The following is a 21,240-nucleotide window of genomic DNA, read 5'->3' on the forward strand; positions in this document are numbered from 1 at the left end:
AAGTCGTTCAGTTATTGAGTGTCCATAAGAATTGTGTATACTAGGAAAATTCATCTATGAGGCAAACAAATTAAGGGTATTATAATGGAATATGATTGTCTTCATTCTCTGTACATTGTCAATGATTTGTGTATAATATGTATTGTATACTGATGGGCCAATGGCCTAAAGTTCGAATAAAACTTGAACTTTTTCAACACTTGTGTACACACGTGTGCTAGTGAGAGTCCGCTGTGTGTTTGCTATGTGACAATAGACTACCAGGGGTGGCTTTCATTGGTATTACAATGGTGTCTGCCTCGTCTGTCAAGTCTTCGGCTTCAACCAGTTCGATTTACACAATCGATCTCCTACAGAGACAGACGTGGATAAATATACACTGTATAGCTTATTAAAAAAAACATATTTTTTTTGTCCGGTAAAAGAGTAGATCGTCATTTCTGTGAGATCAAAATTACAGATTCTATTTATGCTTACCATTTTTTTATTTTTTTTTCAATATCTGCTTAGTTAAATGTTTAACCTACGCACTTACCCAGGTGTTTGACATACAAAAACACACGTAGAGTAGGAATGTATGTTTTAATTGTAAATCCTCATAAACGTTGAACATTTTTTCGTGTCATGCTCCTTACTACAATCACATACGTTAATCAGTAATCCGATCCGAGATGTTCCGAATAACCTACATGTAAGTGTAGTGGTTTGGATAGCCACAGTGGGAGCGTAGCACCGTATGCAGAATAAGGTACGTTAATTTTCCCTCGTAAAACCTATACGGTATATAGTCACAGATAATACACAATATGGTCACAATTAACCCAATTAACGCATTTAATTATAGTCTCGCTGTCTTGGTGTAATGCGTCACCTAAACGTCACGCGGTATGGTCAGCGGACCGGAATGGCCAATTCAACTGATCGTGATCTCACATGTACGCAGTGTACTGTACAACATTTCATTGTCAACACAATATACGGGTTCGTGTATGCTGTTATTTTAAAGGAAGAGTAGACAAGTTTTTGTGTTGAGGAGCTCGTGAATGTAAACGTGTTAGTCGTGTGTACATCGATCGAGCTATTCTGAACACTGGTTTAAAAAAACACCGTAACTGATAACTGAGCCACAGGTACTACCATTACACAACATATCACTGCGCCAGCATTAGGGGATAGTTACTACATAACATATCATTATATTGGTATATTTATATTGTTTACGGGTTTCTATATGTAAAATAGGTCCTTAGACTAGTGCATGCTCGTTCACTGGTGATCGACCTCTTCCGTTAGCCACGTGCACACTGATACTGTGATAAAGGGACATTTCGCGTGCTACATTATGTATGACGGTTTTACATACACACACGTACACACATATATAAGAGGGCGTTATAGCAATTACGGTGATACAAACTGTGCTGCTTTATCGCGACTGTGACGCACACTTACACCTTCCGTTTCAATATATAGTGTAGAGGAACTTGAATAAAGGTCAATCAGAGTCGTCTCAAAATTAAGAAACAACTAGAAAATGCCAGTAAGACATGTATGCCCCCGCCATCATGTGAAATTTATATATGAGTTTCTGTGTCATCTGAGGTATTATCATATCTGAAATCTGTATACACTTTGATGAAAATCTTTTAAGAAATGAAGTAGCTGGAATGATGACGTTGAATCGTTTGATGACTTTGTACGTAACCACAGTGACATTGACCTTGACCTTCGAACCCTGAAACACAAAGATGTCAGAGGTACCCTCATACCTGACCTTTGTATACAGTTTAATCAATATCCAACAGGAAATAAAGTTGGTTAACTTATGAAACTGAATTGGTTGATGACTTTCGACCTTGGCCTTATAGTAATGGTGACCTTGGCCTTCAACTAAGACCTAAAACACGAAATCACCTGATGTATTGGCATAGTTTTGACTTTTGTCTGAAGTTTGAAGAAATCCGTCAAAGAATGAAACTTCTAGAGTGTAACATTAAATCTGGACATGGGCAACACTATTTACAGAACATGTAGGCTCATTTCGTTCTCCTCTTACTACATACCATGCCCCTTCCACTCATTACCTGTCTTTTCTTCGTCTCATGGATAACCGAACTACTGGGTAGTGAAGAGGACGTAAAACCACTCAAACAAACAAACAAACTAACAAACAGTCGGGTCGATTTCCAGTTCCGGAAGTTCCGGTTTCGAAAAGGTCTGGCCGTTGCATTTTTCTTTCCCTGTTGCATATTGCATGTAACATATCCTTGTGCCTAGGAGTAACGTGAATGGATTAGGTCTTTCAAAGTATCCGTGCTCAGCTTCAGTTCATGTTATATTTCAAATTAAGTAGTTGACATTGAACACTGCTGTATCAGCTTTGATTTTCCATAGCTTACAATATTCATTAAACATGTTAAGCTACAGTTATAGATCATCTGAACAGTCAGAAACGATATTTCCTCCCACCTTTACATGTACCCGATGACCCCCAGTTCAGGTACAACATCTACTTTTTTAGCCCCATCATAAGATGGCTCATTGCCTCTGAGTGATTTAAATGTGGAATTGTTGACATATTTTTATTGAATAAATATACAGATATGAAACTTGTAGAGTTCAGTAGGCTTTAGTATATATGATGAAGGGTTAATACGGGGTCAGAGGCAGAAGGTGTGCCCGTCCCGCTTCACCGATTTGGCTTGTAACTGGAGCGCTCTTTTATGCCAATAAACCTGCAAAGAAAGTGCCTTTTGAAGCCTTTGTCATATTAAAGCTATTAGCTCAAAAGCTAAATAATAACATTCAGTAAATGATTTTGTCGTGCGAGTCCTACTAACGGCTTTTACTAACTCAGTATTACCTACCGGATCTTGATCCGTACTGGCCAGATCCTCTTATGAGATCATATCCCAAGTTATTAAACGTGAAATTGTATTTATAGCTGCAGGCGTACGTAAATAGGACTATCTCGGATCTCTTACATCAACTCTGACTAGGTAGTGCATAAACATGATTCAGTTTAACGCGTTCAGTACCTTAACAGCTGACGTTCTTAAACATGACGTCATGTGAATAACCAGCGGCAGAAAAGCTACCGCCAAAACATAGTTGGCATCTGACATCGATCATCTCATTAACAAATATGAAGCAAAATTGATGTTAAGATTTTGTAAACTGCTTTAATTATAAAGTTTGCCAGTCTTTCCCCCTTCTCTATCCAAATACGTTCTTTATTAATTTGTACGGCTTCTAAATCGAGTTCCAATTAAAGGGGGGTAAAAGCAGACAATACAGTTATGTAGAAGAACCAACGGAAAACAACTACAGTAACTTTAAGAGAGAAAAAGTTGTGCGTACAAACTCTCAAACAAAACGCTTGTCAAGTTCTGTAAAATTTACGTGAGCACATTGCAAAAAACACTTGTCACAAAGACAGGAAATGAGATGCAAAGTAAAGTTAATGAAATATAAATATTTTGGTAATTTATTCAATGCATTGATGGTCTATTTACTTATTTTGTGTTTAATTGGAGTATTAATATATTTCAATTCAATTCAATAATTTTACATTTATATATACACATGTACAATCAGACCGATACTGTCACGTGAAAGTATTAATATATTTCAATTCAATTCAATAATTTTACATAATATTATATATATATGTACAATCAGACCGATACTGTCACGTGACCTGTCGAAAATTGACGCCGAACGTCGCATGATTAACCAGAAACACAGCTTCTGTTGGTGGTGATTTGATAGTGATCATTACTTGAAAAATATTGATTAAATGGGGTTAATGAGAGGGCACCTGTCCATCGAGTCTAGATGTATACCTATGTACAAGTTTCTAGCAAATTTGCAATCTGTCAAAAATGTGACCGTGATGTCTGTTCGGTGTTAAGCAATATACAGTTGTGAAGAGTCGTAATGGGCTACAGAAATAAAAGTTAGAGGGAAAAGTAGCTGAATCTTCGGCATAGAAAATGTCTCCCTTCCACTTAGAAAGTTTCAGCAGACTTTTCTTGTAAGATTTTACGGTATATGAAAAAAATAGACCACTTAAATCAAGTAGAAGAATATAAGTCTGTGATAACAAGGTCCTTCTTGTAAAGTTAGCATTCCAGTTTATTTTCTTTTAGTTATGATTTAAACATCGTTGTGACATCATCTGTAAATCAGTGTGTACTGCGCGAGTTTGGTTATAATTTATCTGTACTTGTCCAATAGATATAGCTTACTATATATATATATGTGCAAACCACACATGAGCAAACACAGTTGATGTTATAAACAATTCACACTTTTTAATTGTTTACGATAATCTAAAAGTTGCTACAGTAAAAATAGAAAATTTCTAATATCAATACAATTTACGGGTGAAGAAACGTCCAAAAGTAGCACAATACAGGGCTGTGCTTTACAATAGATGGAATCCTTACGAATCCTTGTCACACTGCACCGTGGTTGATCGATCCTAGAACACAGTAACAGCTGTAAAATAGTTGGGCCAGGACGATTAGAATAACAGTATAACAAATCTGTAACTTACGGTTCGAATCCCGGTCTAGCCCACAGGATTTCACCAAGAATACTGTTATTGTTAATATTTTGTTTATTTCACGATAATTATTTTTCATAAAGGTCCCATAAGGTATATGGATTTCTTTTCAGAAATGACTCATTACAGCTATAGCCATGCCGGGAAAAAAACGGTTTCCAAAACTAAGTTACAGTTTTTGGCAGTGGTACCACAGGTGTTCGAAATTCTGACTGTAAATTGAGATAAAAATCATATAAAAAATATAAATATTACTATAAAAATAGTACAGTACTTTTTTTTTATAGTAATACCCTTATTTTTTATATGAATTTTATCTCGATTTACAGTCCAGAATTTCAAACTCCGGTGGTGGTAAGGGGATCCATACATTGTTCAGTAAGGGAAGTCACACATTTCAAATATCGTTCGGTGATGATTAAAACTATCTTTTATCTATTTTCAAATTTTATTAGAATTGTGTTTTTCCAAGCGAGAAAACGAATAATGTTATACCGTCTTCCTTTTATCATGTTATTATAATTATGTAGACTTAACAAAATCTAGGCCTGATTACTCTCTCGCTGGCATTAGATACAGTACGTAAGGTCTGTATCTAAAGTAGTAGGTACTTCACTGTCGGGATGCGTGCATGTTTTATAAAAGCAGACCAAGTCTAGGATGCTATACCGTATAAGGAACGTTAATTCACTGACAAGGTCATTTAAGGTTGTACTTAGGACTCCAGTTTACTGAAAGTCGATCTAAACCCCTAAAACATGTAAAATTACTCTGAACACATATCTTTGAAAATGCGTGAAAAATTAAAAAAAAAAAGTAAATTAATCTGAGCATCTTAGTTTGGGTCCAAATATAGCTGTAACAAATTCTCAGGCCCCTGTGCTCCAGTCATCTCATTTCACGGCTTATTCAAACGACTGTATTTTATACAAATGGCTAATAAATTGCCTTTAATTTGGTTTACCTGCACATTTGTCTAGTAGGCTTGTCCAGTAGGCCTAAATATTGTGTGTGTCTCCAACATTTTGGATGGTTGTGAAAAATAAATATTGTAACATTTTGCTTATCATCATAATGGTTCGCCAAACCTGCCATTGTTTTTGCACTGCTCTCGGGCAGTCTCAGCTTGATGCGCTGAGCTGAGTTTTTAGTTTGTGATAACCATACGTTTGTGATACCGAAGCCTGGTGTGGTTGTACTTGCGCAGTATAGGGTGGTGGAGGAGGTCACTGTTTGAAAGTCCTGAATTGTAGGTCGGCTATATACACGCGGGGTGACAAAGGTATTATTGTGTGTTTGTTTGCCTTCTTATTCACATTACTTGTTCAGAGCCATAAGTAGAAAACCCGGATTAAAACTTGTCTGCTACAGTAGTACTAACACATACGGTTTTAAGTCTAGGATTATATCCTAAAAGTGAGAAAAAAAATGGGTTTGTACTTGTTAAATCCTTTGTGTGTATATGGTATTCATGACAATAAAGTGTACTATCAAATGGGCTACACAGAGTTGAGGGCAATTACTGTCATTGTTAAGATAAGTTTATTTCTCGTACAGGTTCATTTTTGATCCTCTTCATGGTGCAGTGAAATTATTTGTTGGTGTTCACTGTATATGTTTAGCTAGATAGTGATATTTATTGTCACCCATGTCCTTCCCTTCCCAATGCAGTTTCGTCGCTCTAGCGACTTCATTACGAAAGTCAGACACGAGAACACCCCAGACGAGTTAACAAGGTATGGCTGCATTGTCAGGGTCAAGGTCACAGTTATTTACAAAATTGTTAACCAATCAGTGGCAACATTCTCAGGGACTTCATTTCTTTATAAATTTAGTTAAAAAAATCATACAAAGTATGAAAATACATAAAGAAGAAAAGTTAATGCTTTACGGCGCAAACGTCAACCCCCACCGTTACTATTGATAGAAAACTGTCTAAAAAGTGAAACTTGATTTCATTGATGCGGGGACATCATGTCTGATACAGAAATGTTCCAGTTTTATTCAGGCTCAACACTTCCCACTCATATTCGCGTTTTTCGCGTCGAGTAAATTTGCGCAAAAGATGTCCACAAGCAATATTTATTTAAAGGTTTTAGTTAAATAGAATACACGGGTTTATAGCAAACGCGAAATATCCACTCTGCGAACATTTCCTAGGGTCATAACGCGAACATTTCCACATGCCAAAATGTCCACGTTTTACGGCGTGATGTTACGTTATTTCCATCAGTGATAAATGTTACTCTTCTCTTTGTTTCAGATTCGAATACTTTAAATGGTGCAAGTGGTGGTTAGATGATCAAAAACAACTCAATATGACCAACGCAACATGGAGTCAGCGACCGGCACTTGCCCTCAAAGGAATTGTCCAAACCCCTGGTCAGCTGTTCAGAAGCCTGCTAATTCTCTGTGTGTTCATGGTTCTTATTCTCGTGTATCAAAAGTCACAATGTAAACATGTCAAATCAAAACCGACATATATATGTATAGAAGATCCAGAATTATTAAAGTTGTCTGGCTTAGAAAAAGTGGAATTTCTAACATTTAACGGGGCGACCCCTGAGGATTGTTCTAAAAAAATTTCGTCGCGTGGAATGGTTCTCAATGTGAAGGAACAGAGTCGTTTTGAACAATGTGTAAAGAACTATGAATCTGACTGTAAGGCAGCCCACACGAGATTTTGGTCCGGTGATAATCAATATGTCCGTCATCACCATCATAAATATCTGACCAATCGGAGCTTGATGATTGATGTCGGCGGTAACGTTGGGGAGGACGCGGAGTATTTTATTCAGCGCTATAACCCTAAGAGTTATGTGATATTGGAACCACTTAAGCTTCTATATAGGAACCTTGTAAAAAAGTTTGAAAACAGGCGTAATATTGTGACGTATAATTTTGGCTTGGCTAAAAAGAATGACGTATTCATGGTTAGTATAGAGGGTAATGATGGAGATGCGACATCACCTTTCATGGCAACTACAGACGGAACTTGTTCTCTGAAGGTTGTTAATACCACGGTATTTCTAACGACGTTAGGAGTTGGTTGTTACGATGTGGATTTACTCACGATTAATTGTGAGGGGTGCGAGTATGATGTGTTGGAATCTTTACTCGCTACGTCACTCATCAATAGTTTTAAACACATCCAGTTTGCCACACATACTAAATTGGCAAGTCTGGTTGACCCAGTGAACAGGTACTGTAGGATCCAGGAACTTCTACAAAGGACTCACAGAATCAGCTATAGCTACAAGTTTAACTGGGAGACCTGGACGAGGCTGGACGTCGCTGTATAACCTGCCAAACTCCATATAATTTGTTAACAAATACGTTTTAATCAAAGTGTATTATCAGTGAAGATCAAGAGGGACAGACCCCTCAGAATTTACACATTTGCTATAAATGATGATGTTTAGAGGTGTTGACTCCTCACCTATTGAGCGGCAGGGAATGGGGGTGGGGATGGGGTGGGGGTGGGGGTTGTATTAATGATTCTCTCCAGTTTGAGCCGCTAGATATTTTTGGTACATTTGTTATTATAAATAAATACAAAAATTAAAGATAAATTATTTATCATAACGAAAATAGTGTAAATATTAGATGGTTTAACTACTTTAATTGTTAATCAAACATGTTTACATTATAGATCAAATATGTTTAAGATCTTGTACAAGTTACTTTGCACATTAAGCTAGAGAGAGCCCTTTAGAAATCTGAATGACCCAAACTTTTCTTTCCGTCCATCTCTATTCCTAACACATGCAATGTAAAAGATCGTGTATACGACATTTCGCTGGCTATCATAATTTATAGGTTTGACAACAACATACACCGCCTTGGTGGCATTTCTCGTAAATCCATAAATTTAGCTGTTCTATTGTTTGTATACTGTAAAAGTACGCGTGTGTAAATGTTCACGTTGTGACTGTAAACAGATCGCGATGTGGAAATTACACACATCCCACATATCTATAATCTATATAATCTATAAATATACATTCGCGTGTTGGTATTTTCGCGCTTATTTACTCGTGAAAAACGCAAAATGTCCACACCGCGAACATTTCCACTGTTTGAGTTTAATGAACTTAAGTTTTCAGCACTACAACTAGTTTTATTTTGCTTTTGCGCTTATAATGATTTATTCATTTGTAATAGAGATCAAGAAATAAACGATATAACTTTTTGAAGTGTATCTGAATAAATAATTTCTTTTGGAATGTAATTATTTAACTGTTATTATTTTTAATCATTTTTTTGAGGTTTTATTTGGTGTAAAAAGAATATGAATGAGTGTTTATTGGATTTGATACTTTTTTTGTGTGTGTGTAATATTTTGTTTTATTCGACATTCGGGTAAATGTTTTCGCACACATTGTTTGTAAATTTATTTGGTTGTGAGGGTATAGTTTACACAGATGCTCAGGTAACTTAGTGTTCTGCTGATTCTGGTCACTGCACAACGAATAAATATATAGACACAAATTAATTTCCAACTTATACAGTTTAATAAGATATTTCGAGCTGGTCTTGTGTTCTATAATGTGAGTATTCGGGTAAGGGGATTGACACAGGCCCTCTGTGCCTCTTGTTTTATTTATAGTAGATAATAATTTAAAATTGGTTGGAATAGTTATCATGGGATGGAACTTTATTGGGTTAAAATTGGGATCAGTATTACCTTCAGGGGCTTGCAGCAGCCAATTGGGATGGACATGTTGTGAGATTCTTCATACAAAAATTCTACGTTAAATAACCCTTTGCGAGCCATTCCCACTACGGAGCGATGAATGTTTTAAATATTTATTACTAAGAAAATAACACTTTTGAAGTTTGGTTTTTAGGTTCAGTAGGAAATCAAGCAAACTTGGAAAACATTATTATCACGGCATTGCAATTCTTTTGCATGATAAGTGAAACCCAGACATTCCAGTAATTTGTTTAGAAAGTTTAATTTTGATACATACCAGTATTTTCAAATAAGTGCTTCCTTTCTAAGTACTTCTAATGCTCATTGTTAAATTATGTAGAAATTTGTATTTTGTAAATGTTTAGGTAAATTGTAAGCATTTGTGTGGAGTTACTGTAGATAGTTTAGTAAATGTTTTTTTTTAAATTTTACTTTTGTAAGGAGTTCAAAGAGCAGAGGAGTTGACGTAAACATTACTTATTGAAAATTGCCTATAAAATACTAGATAAACACTCAAAATTAGAGACGGTTTCAATACACGAACACTTTGGTGTCAAAAGGTATTTAAGGTAAAGGGTACCAGCAGGTCAAATAATATAATAACCCTCGTATCTATTATCAAATATTTGTTTATGTCCTTTTCAAAAGCAATATTCCATAAAAATCATGTTGCCATATATTTTAGAAGTTTGTAGTTGTTCCAAATTTGAATATTAGAAAATAGCGTTAGAAAAAGAAAACTGAAAAATTGCAGGGGTCGAACACAGTTCCTTTGTATCACAAATCCTACACATTACTAGTGTTGCTTTATTTGAATTATGTTAGCACGGCATCACAATGAGTGTCCAATGTATGGGCCGCAAACTTATGAAAACTTGACGAGGGAAGTTACCCCAAGTCAGAAAATAAAACCCTTTTGATTGCTTCACTTTCTTTTTAGAAGGGAGATAACTTCAAATCAAAAACCTCGGAATGGAACTCTTCTTTGTGATATAGAATAATTCAGTGGTACCCTTTACCTTAATATATATATATGGTCAGTTTTACATACTTTTTACATCTGAGAGATATAAATGTAGTAACATTTCTAACAATTAACTTTAATGCAGTTTTGTTTAAAATATACCTTTACTTTGTGTTGTATTTATTATGACTATTTCTCTTGTAACATTTTGGAAGGATCTGGATCAGACCTGCTGTATTCCACTGCATTTACGCAGGGATGTGTGTTAATGGACTACACATCCCTGATTTACGTAAAGGCCACTAACTCGGGACTCTCAGTAGGATAATGGGGGCCGCCTTCTTTGGGAGCATGGGAGAGACCAGACTTTATCTGTTGTCCCCAGGCAACCTCTAGATTCTGTTGAGCAGTGCTTCCTTCGGCACCCGTCTTCATACATTAAACCCGTTAACCCCCAAATAAATCAAAACAAAAACTAGCATTATGACCATCTCTATTTTGCTACTACTTTTGTGTTTGAGGTTTATGTAAATAAGTTCATTAATAGTGAACGAGGAATTGTAATCAAATGAAATCATGTATGGTAATTTGCGTTGATCGAATTCCAGACATTGTCATTGTCATCAACAGAGTTATGTCAATTGGGGACATATGTTTATCTTAGGCTAGCAAAGTGTCCCTTACGAAAGCGATAACAGTCTTATTAATGTATTATTCCTTTTCTGTAAACGAACATGCATAATATTTTGGTGTATCATCCGGCAGTGGTATACTGTATAATAAGATATAGAGTAATTCCTTTTGTCACGCTTAAAAATGTAATTCATTAAAGATGTGCCTTCATTGTGTATTGTGTCCTTGATAAATTATTTGTGAACAAAAGAAAATTTCATTTTAATTTCTATTTTTCTGTGGAACACTTCAATAGTTTCTAACATAGCAGTGTAATGTTCATTTCCATCGGGTAAAGATTTTTAACTGTTAAACTATCATTATATAAATGTTTCTATCATTTCAACAGTTACATTATCACCACATAATAAATATATAAGGTTTTCACACCAACAGTTAAACTATCACCATATAAATATATAAGGTTTCCACACCAACAGTTACACTATCACCACATATAAATATATAAGGTTTTCACTCCAACAGTTTCACTATCACCACATATATATATATAAGGTTTTCACACCAACAGTTACACTATCACCACATATATATATATAAGGTTTTCACACCAACAGTTGCACTATCACCACATATATATATCTAAGGTTTTCACACCAACAGTTACACTATTACCACATATAAATATATAAGGTTTCCACACCAACAGTTACACTATCACCACATATAAATATATAAGGTTTTCACACCAACAGTTACACTATCACCACATATATATATATAAGGTTTTCACTTCACTTGGATCTTTCCTGCAGAAAAAGGTAGTTGATGTGGTGTTTAACAGTTAATTGATCAAAATTCCTAGATGTTATAAGTATCTTATAACTATCATAAAAATCATTGAACATCTATAATTATCCAAGCTCCGGACCGACGAATGTAATGATGTCAGCGAGAGGATTGTCAAGCGTCTACCGACCTTCTACTTAATGCACGCTAGTCTTTACCGAGCCATATTGACCAAGACGACTGCCGGGGAACAGTTCCTGCTTTTTGATGATGGAGATGACTCGCGCATCATCAGCTTCGCTACTACGGACAACCTCTTCGAACTTGCCAATGCTGACAACCTCTACTGTGGTGGAACTTTCTTCACATGCCCGAAGCTCTTCTATCAGATATACACCATCCACGGACTGATTGACGGAAAGATGTACCCACTCATCTACTCACTACTACCAGGCAAGACCCAGCAGTTGTACACCCTTTTCCTGACACTACTGAAAACAACCATGACCGACCTCAACCTATTGTACCTCTCAACCCAACAACAGTGTTCGTTGACTTCAAGACTGTAGCACACAACGCTCTACGACAAGTGTTCCCCGGATGACCATCAAGGGCTGTTTTTTCCACTTCACGCAATGCATATGGAGGAAGGCCCAGCAGACCGGACTTCAACAACTTTACAGAGAGAACGACAACATCAATCGACTTGTGCGCTTGGCCGCAGTGTAGTCCGAACTATTCTGACGTTTTATCGACGTTTTTCATATCGGTCTGTCGTCGATTAACGTCAGACCTCCGGCCCTCTATAATATGCGGGAAATATGCGACCCGCGCCCGGAGCGCACTTCAAACTGATATTTTAGAAACAAATCGTCACTTTCACACACATGTCGCACATGGATCGAAAGATCTATTCTTTATGCACAAGATGAACATACACAACATGCCTCAAACAACCAATACAATCACTAAAAACATATTTTTTCAAAACTTACTCTGTTTTACTCTAGTTTTTGATAGCCCCCGCCTTCTAATGCCACGTGACTAAAATCTCGCCGGCTTACGTCATAACGTTGGGAAATACCTTCGGTAACTCGAGATCTCGTAAAGTCATGTGACATTGCTCATGGCCTAATTTCCATTAAAAACATGGGTTGGTATAGAAAACGTTGGAAAATACTTTTCGTAATGATCTTTGAAACATGTTATTGATACCACCTAGTGCATAAAGAATAGATCTTTCGATTCATGTGCGACATGTGTGTGAAAGTGACGATTTGTTTCTAAAATATCAGTTTGAAGTGCGCTCCGGGTGCGGGTCGCATAATTCCCGCATATTATAGAGGGCCGGAGTTCTGACGTTCATCGACGACAAACCGATATGAAAAAAGTCGATAAAACGTCAGAATAATTCGGACTAGCCGCAGTGTTACCCCTGGTGCCCCTGGAGAGTGTGGACGATGTGTGGTTCAACGCTTTATGTGAACTTGAGATTGCTATTACTAAACTTTACTATTCGTAATATGTGAATATTGTTAATGTATTTGTGATAAGTAATTTTGATTAATCCCAGGCTGTATGGATTGGGGTAAAACGGGGCTGCGGTGAGGAAATCGAAACAGAACAAAACTTATCCTGGAATCACCAAGGAAAATTCAAACTATTGGGAGTGAGATATGATTTATCCAAACACGATATTTATGAAGATAATTTTACCGAAAAAATAAAGTCAGTGGAATCACTTTTGTCTGATTGGTCATTTAGAAATCTCTCTATTATTGGAAGAGTAACTGTTGTCAAAACTTTAGCTTTTCCAATCATTGTACAGATACTAACTGTCATTCCTAGTCCACCTGTTAAAATCCTTAAAAAGTTTCAAGTCCTGTTCTTTCATTTTATATGGAATAGTAAAATCGATAAACTTAAACGGAATCTCCTAATAGGCGATTTTAAAGATGGAGGTTTAAAGGTTCCAGATATTTTTTCTTATAGTAAATCTTTAAAGCTTATGTGGATAAAGAAATGTCTGGATCCAAACAACCATGCAGATTGGAAAAAGATACTAATTGACGATATTGAAAATATTGGAGGAGATAAAATCTGGAGCTTAACAAAAAGTGGACTAGAAGAAATAGCTAAAAGATATAATTTTGGTAAATTTTGGAAAGAAATTTTATCAATTTGGGGAAATCTGTACGAGACTCTCCCAGCAGCCCCTGAAAACGCACTCTCTCAGCCTCTATGGTTTAACAAAGAAATACAAGTAAATAGACAAACAGTCTTTATAAAAAACATGTGTGATGAAGGTATTTTCTACGTTAAAGATGTAGTAGATGAAAATGGAAATTTTCTGTCTTTTAATGATTTCATTCAAAAATACCAAATAAATATAAACTTTATGAATTTTAATAGCATTATTAGTGCAATACCGAGAGGCTGGAAGAGAATGATTAGAGATTATGGAAAAAATATTAATAATGTTGCACATGATAATTTAAAGAAATTGAAAAATATTGAAAAACCGTCTAAATATTTTTATAATAAAATCATGTCTACTGTATTGATTTATCCGCAACAATCCCATGAAAGGTGGCACACTATCTTAGATATTTCTCTGAACCAAGACGAATGGGGAAAAATTCACTCATGTCCCTTTTACGAGACAAAAGACTCGAAATTACAAAGTTTACAATACAGAATCATTCACAGAATCTTTTTCACAAATTCCATGCTACTGAAGCGAAAACTATTAGAACATGAAGAATGCAGCTTTTGTAGTGGAGAATCAGAAACAATATATCACCTTTTTTGGGACTGTACACATAGTCAATCGCTCTGGACATGTTTTATTAACTCGGTTTTACAAAAATATGATATTGTTTTAGAGAAAAAACCTGCTACTTTCCTATTCGGCATCATTGACAATGTTCAACTGACGGGTTTAAACATATGCATACTACTGATTAAAAAATATATATCTTTAATGCGACAATACCACAAAATCCCTGACTGGGAAAGTTGTAAAATATTTATAAAAAATTATAGAAATTTAGACCTATATTCTGTCTACATGATGTCTCAAAATGCAGCGAACAAGACCCGGCAAAAATGGGAAAGTATCAAGCTTATTCTAGAATGAACTACTAGTACTTAGCTACTTGTTTATATTGTATTTTTTCTCCATGAACCTTTGTAAATATGTAATGCACTTATGTGACTGACGCAATACAAAAATGTCAAAGACAAAAAAAAAATGGTAGATGTTAACACTGTACAGACATGTGTGATATGTGAACGTAGAAATGATAGATGTTAACAGTGTACNATTTGTGATTGCTATTACTAAACTTTACTATTCGTAATATGTGAATATTGTTAATGTATTTGTGATTAGTAAATGTAATGTTAAGTTTATATTGAGGGATTTAACTTCTTAACATGTTTTGAAACCCCTAACCCCCTACCCCTAACAACACGCGACGGCCCAAGAGAGCGCGCTCCACTCCCAAGAGTGGGAACAGTCGCCATCAACCCCGGTGTCCCGGGCGCGCACAACGCTGACAGACGATTTCAACGGGTCGTATGTGGGCCAATCCCAAGGAAGACAACACATGGCATCGCACCAAGGAGGAACCCACGTCATCACCGATCCGACGTCATCCTCCTGGTCCAGGGGGATCCCATAGACGAGCGTAGGGAAGCGTAACGAGAGGTCTCGGCCTCAAGAACTTGAACATTGCATTTCTAAATGTATGTGATCTTATGTATAAATCGTTACTTCCAGAATTTGACAATTTAGTTAAATCGCATGATATCCTTGTATTTGTGGAAAGTAAAACTGATAATTTAGATATTATTAAATTACCAGATGAGTACACATACTTTGCAAAAAATCGAACAAAATTTTAAAAAAAATCAGGAGGTATTGTCATTGTTTTTAAAAAGAGTTTAGAACATCTGTTACAATTTATCACTACCGAGTCTGAATTTGTACAATGGATAAGAATATCCCAGAAACTACTAAACAAGAGATCCCAGAGGGATCTTGGCGCCCACCTTTGTACCATATTCATTAGTTCTTTGTCAGTTCGATCTTTTCTCTTCTTTCCTCTAATCTGTTTGATCAAGTCATGTTAACAGTAAATGCACCTTAAGGTAACTTTTGATCTAAACTTAATACTGATGTGTATGAAAGCCAACCTTCAAAGTGAGTTTGCCATTTCACATATTTACTGGTACAGTACTTAAATTAAGTGAAAGAAATAGAATCGATCATTGCAATATGAGAAAGATCTGTTTAGATCTCCTTTTAATCCATTTTGTTTTTATGATCAGGCTCAAAATATAGCATGCACAACGAGAGATCAATGGGAACCTACATATAAAATTTGAGAAAGATCCCTCTGATACTTCCCAAGAAAAAGTGATAACAAACTTTCACAATCAAAATCCAAGATGGCTGCCTGTCGGCCATGTTGTTTATCCGATCAGTCTCAAAAATTGCCCTGCACAAATCATAACCAAGGGGAACCTACATATATAATTTGCGAAAGATCCCTCTGATACTTCCCAAGAAAAAGTGATAACAAACTTTCACAATCAAAATCCAAGATGGCTGCCTGTCGGCCATGTTGTTTATCTGATCAGTCTCAAAATTTGCCCTGCACAATTCATAACCAAGGGGAACCTACATTTATAATTTGAGAAAGATCCCTCTGATACTTCCCAAGAAAAAGCGATAACAAACTTTCACAATCAAAATCCAAGATGGCTGCCTGTCGGCCATGTTGTTTATCCGATCAGTCTCAAAAGTTGCTCTGCACAGCTGAGGACTAAGGGGAACCTTCATATAAAATTTGAGAAAGATCCCTCAGGTACTTCTTGGGAAATAGCGATAACAAACTTTCAATATCAAAATCCAAGATGGCTGCCTTTCGGTCATGTTGTTTATCCGATCAGTCTCAAAAGATCCCTCAGGCACTTCTTGAGAAATACCGATAACAAGAATTGTTTAAGGTCGTCCGACGCAGGGTGATTTGAATAGCCCACCATCAGATGATGTTGGGCTAAAAATATAGATTATGATATGGTATTAGGGTGTACGTAATATTCCTCCCGAAAGTTCCAAGTACTCTTCTCCCGATGCATTCTCCGATGTGGAGTCTGAAATGATTAGCTTGTGTAGCAATGACACCAGAGTAGCCTTAATAGGAGACTTTACCGCTAAAACTGAGAAGAAGCAAGACTATATTATTCCGGATAGTCCAATTCTCAATGTTTTGAATATAGATGAAAATGATGATCTCTATAAAATCATGTATGATTTTGAAAAACTAGAATTATATAACATTCCACTACAACGTTATAGTGAATGCAAGGCTAAAACTAACAATTTTGGCAATAAACTACTAGACTTTTGCAAGAATAATAATATATATATAGCAAATGGTAGAATTGGTTGTGATCAGTTTAATGGGAAAAATACCTGTAATGGCTCGCCTCTTATTGATTATTTGTTACTAACTGCCGACTTATTCAAAGTAGTAACATATTTTGAGGTTGTTGATTTTAATCCACTATTATCCGATGTTCATAGTTGTATTGAATTTAAGTTCGAAGGGGCGTCTGAACTCATAAATACTCTATACGAAAATCCTTATGCAACCGACAAAAACGGCGATTACGTGAAATGGAAGGATCAATTAAGTAATTCGTTTACTAATCTTATTGCAGATGATCATGATAATAAACTTGCTACGCTGAACGAGTATGTTAAAAATTTGAAAGCTAAGGAAACCGACCAAATAACTAATGCAGATATTAATGATGTAACTAAAAATATTACAGATATATTTACCACGTCTGCCAACCAGTCATTCGGTCGCAAATCTGTTTACCGCGGAAACATTCATGAAAATAACAAACCATGGTTTACATCAAATTGTAAAAAGCTTCGAAAAGAATTTCACAAAGCCAAACAGAACTATCGTAAATTAAAAAATTATATTAACAAGCACGCCTTGAAAAGGAAAAGTCTTAATTACAGGAAAGAGGTAAATAAAGCATACAAAACCTTTACATTCAACATGGAAAATAAAATAAGAGATTCAGTAAAGGAGAGTCCAAAATTCCTATGGAATATTCTAACTAGGTTTTCGGGTAAACCAAAATCGTCAAAAGCTAATATACCAATAACCGAACTCTATAACTATTTAAAAAAATTTAAATTCAGCTAGCTATGAGGAAGATAATAATGAAGGACTTCTACAAGTTATTGATAACGATGAAGTCTCTGAAGATCTCAATGCTGAAATTACCGAAACGGAATCATTCGATCGATAGAAAGCTTAAAAAATAATAAAGCGAGCGGAATCGATGAAATACGGAATGAATATATAAAAAATACTCTCAATCAGTTTTTGCCTTTATATATAGATTTTTTCAACATCATTCTCAACACTGGGTTAATACCCCAAGAATGGACAGTTGGTATAAATGTATTAAACCTATATAAAAAATAAAGGTAACAAGGGCGATCCGGATAATTATAGGGCGATAACTCTGGTGTCAGTCATGCTTGGGAAAAGTATTTACCTCTATAATTAATGGTAGACTAACAAAATTATCTGATAAGATAAACCTGATATCATCCGCCCAAGCGGGATTTCGAAAGGGATATTCTACTAATGAAAACAATTTTATATTGCATTCCCTAATTTCTTTATATTTTTCAAAGGGTAAAAAGTTATGTTGTTCATTCGTTGATTTTAAAAAGACCTTTGATACGGTGTGGCGAGCAGGCTTGTGGAGAAAATTACAAAATAGTAACATTACGGGCAAAACATTTAAAGTCCTTTATAATTTATATTAAAATACCAAATCATGCGTAATTAATGGTAATGATACATCCGACTTTTTCATGTGCAATGTCGGGGTAAAACAAGGAGAAAACTTATCGCCATTTTTGTTTTCCCTCTTTCTTCACGATTTAAAGGATTTCCTCAATCAACGTAATGTTTCTTGTTTGAATGAAGTGTATGCTCTTAGTGATCAAAATTTAGGTTTGTCCTTAAAATTGTTTATTATATTATATGCTGATGATACAGTGCTTTTGTCAGAAACACCAGATGGCCTACAGAACGCATTGAATGAATTCCAAAATTATTGTAATATATGGAAATTAACCATTAATACCCAAAAAACTAAAGTTTTGATTTTTGAAAAAGAAAAAGTAAAAGAGACCATCACTTTACGTTGAATAATGAGATTTTAGAAATACAAGATTCGTACACATATCTTGGAATATGTCCATCAATGTATACTATGTATTATGTGACCTCTTGTTACGCACGTATACTTGTGGCGTGAGTGTAAAAATAAAACTTGAAAAAACTTGAAATGTAATGTTAAAGTTAACTTGTCTTGTATTTGTTGGCCTAACCGTGTAATATAAATTAATATAATTAATATGCAGTGACGGTTGTATGTTTAAAAATTGTAATATAATTGAAATGAAATCATTATGTATAAGTAGTGAAATACTCGATTGTGAACTCTTATGTAGTGCTGTTATATTCAATATTAAAAGTGTAATTTAAATATTTGACTGTAAACTCTACATATGTATAAGTATAAAAATATATCGATTATATATAAAGATATTTGAACCCCAAAAAAGTATTAAAACCTTATTTATACCCAACATATACAACAAAGCTACAAGTCACACAGGTAACTTTCCCACAGGTAACTTACCTGTGGGGTAAGTATGAAACAGACTTTAATTGGTTTGCCATTGTCTTCCTAAATCAACACTTTCCTTTGTTATATAAAAAGTGGGGGAAACGAGAACACCCCTTTGGAGTTCAGGACTGCTAAACTGAGTATGTGCAGTGTACCAAATAAATCGAATCAAAACAGACTTTACAATTGTACCACCACAGGGGCGTGGCACATACAAATGAGAGTCACGGTAGACTAAGTATATTTCAATTCAATTCATTATTAACTTTCGGCCTTACGGCCCATCAGTACAAACATATCAATACAATGCATAATATACACAATAACACGGCTCACAATACACAGTGAGAGAGTGGAGTAAATAAATTAGATTCTTAACTTGTTAGCTTCAAAAATATATTTACCAAGTTGACATAATTCCTTAGTATTGTTCACACACAATAATTGTATAAATTTAAACATGGATGGCTTTTTCCAATAGTACTTTTTAATAAGGCGACTTCTTAAGTTTTGGTAGGTTTTACATATCAGAATAAAATGGTATTCATCTTCGACTTCTGTAACCGAATTACGGTTCGTACAATATCTCTGTTCTCGAATAACGTTGCGATATCTACCGGTCTCGATTGCTAATGAATGTGCAGACATTCGTAACTTTGTTAGACTAATTCTATAATTCTAAGGAATATATTTGGTTAAATAATACTGAATGGAAAAGTGGTCTACGATACACTTGTATAAAAAACACTTAGAGGAAGTCTCTAGTAAACCTCTTAAATGTTGTTGACCTTGGTCACAAATTCTTTGACGAATAAGCGGTAAAATTAATTTAACATTAGTCGACGATTGGCTTAACCATACATCACCAAAGCAGACGACACATGGAGTGTCCAGAGAATGTGGCGTTCCTTCTCAAATGGATTCCTAAATGAAAAGACATTTATGAAATCATTTATATGGTTAAACCCATAATATACTTGTACGTCTAAGTCCAATTCCTGTCCGGTTATAAGTCATACTAATTCTACATTTTTCGGATATTTAAATTGGAGGAACTAACAAGAGACTTAATGTCATTTACAGTTTTCAATATATGGCTCGACTTTTACTTTTTGACTGGCATGGTTTTCATGATTTGCAGGAACGTTCGTTTTGTACATCTTACATACTTGGGTCTGGGAATGTGTGGAATTTCCGATGTTATGAGAAAGTGATTGCTATCGGACGCTTTTTCAAAAACGGTCCGTCTTAAGCACGGACTTAGATAACAAATCTAATTCCGTGGTCTTGAGGGATATTAGTACACCCAATGCAACAGGAAGTTCGTGAAACTCCTTGCAAAATATTAGCGAAATCAGTGCTTTTTCAATTCAGGTATAAGCATATGTAACATTAGGAAGTGAAAAAAATACCATGCTATTAAAGTATAACTTTATTTAAATCGGTGTCAACTAAGAAGACTGTACGAATATACACATCCTCGATATCCAGGTGTTACGCTCACTTCCGCTCTCTACACCCCTGGAATATGTCATAGCAAAATTAAAGGCTCAGTGTGCGCCATCTCGCGGTCACGTAACGCCGGGTAAAACTTGAAGTCGGGCGTCTCTCCTTTATAATCTTCAAAGGACAGGTATCAGCCTAGCGTTTGATCAGGTTTTTTTTTACGCGAGACCAATCAAGCAGCCATCTTCGTGCCTTCAATTTTGCTATGACGTATTCCAGGGGTGTAGAGAGCGAAAGTTAGCGTTCATGTATTTCTACGTAAATGACCAGTGGCCTGTCCGCGGACAGTCTTTGCCAGTAATTACGTCGACCACTATTGATCGAACCCGACCCAAGGCG

General features: G+C 35.6%; 1 protein-coding gene across 1 annotated transcript; it reads left to right on the forward strand.

Annotated features, from left to right (window-relative positions):
• Positions 1 to 666: 666 nt before the first annotated feature.
• Positions 667 to 8,021, forward strand: LOC110463234. The gene is made up of 2 exons (XM_021517666.1): positions 667 to 748; positions 6,834 to 8,021. The coding sequence occupies exon 2, from the start codon at positions 6,889 to 6,891 to the stop codon at positions 7,870 to 7,872; it is 984 nt and encodes a 327-aa protein (XP_021373341.1). The 5' UTR covers positions 667 to 748; positions 6,834 to 6,888; the 3' UTR covers positions 7,873 to 8,021.
• The last annotated feature ends 13,219 nt before the right edge of the window (positions 8,022 to 21,240 follow it).

This window comes from Mizuhopecten yessoensis, unplaced genomic scaffold (genome assembly GCF_002113885.1).
Source record: "Mizuhopecten yessoensis strain PY_sf001 unplaced genomic scaffold, ASM211388v2 scaffold10879, whole genome shotgun sequence".
NCBI classification, from domain to species: Eukaryota; Metazoa; Mollusca; class Bivalvia; order Pectinida; family Pectinidae; genus Mizuhopecten; species Mizuhopecten yessoensis.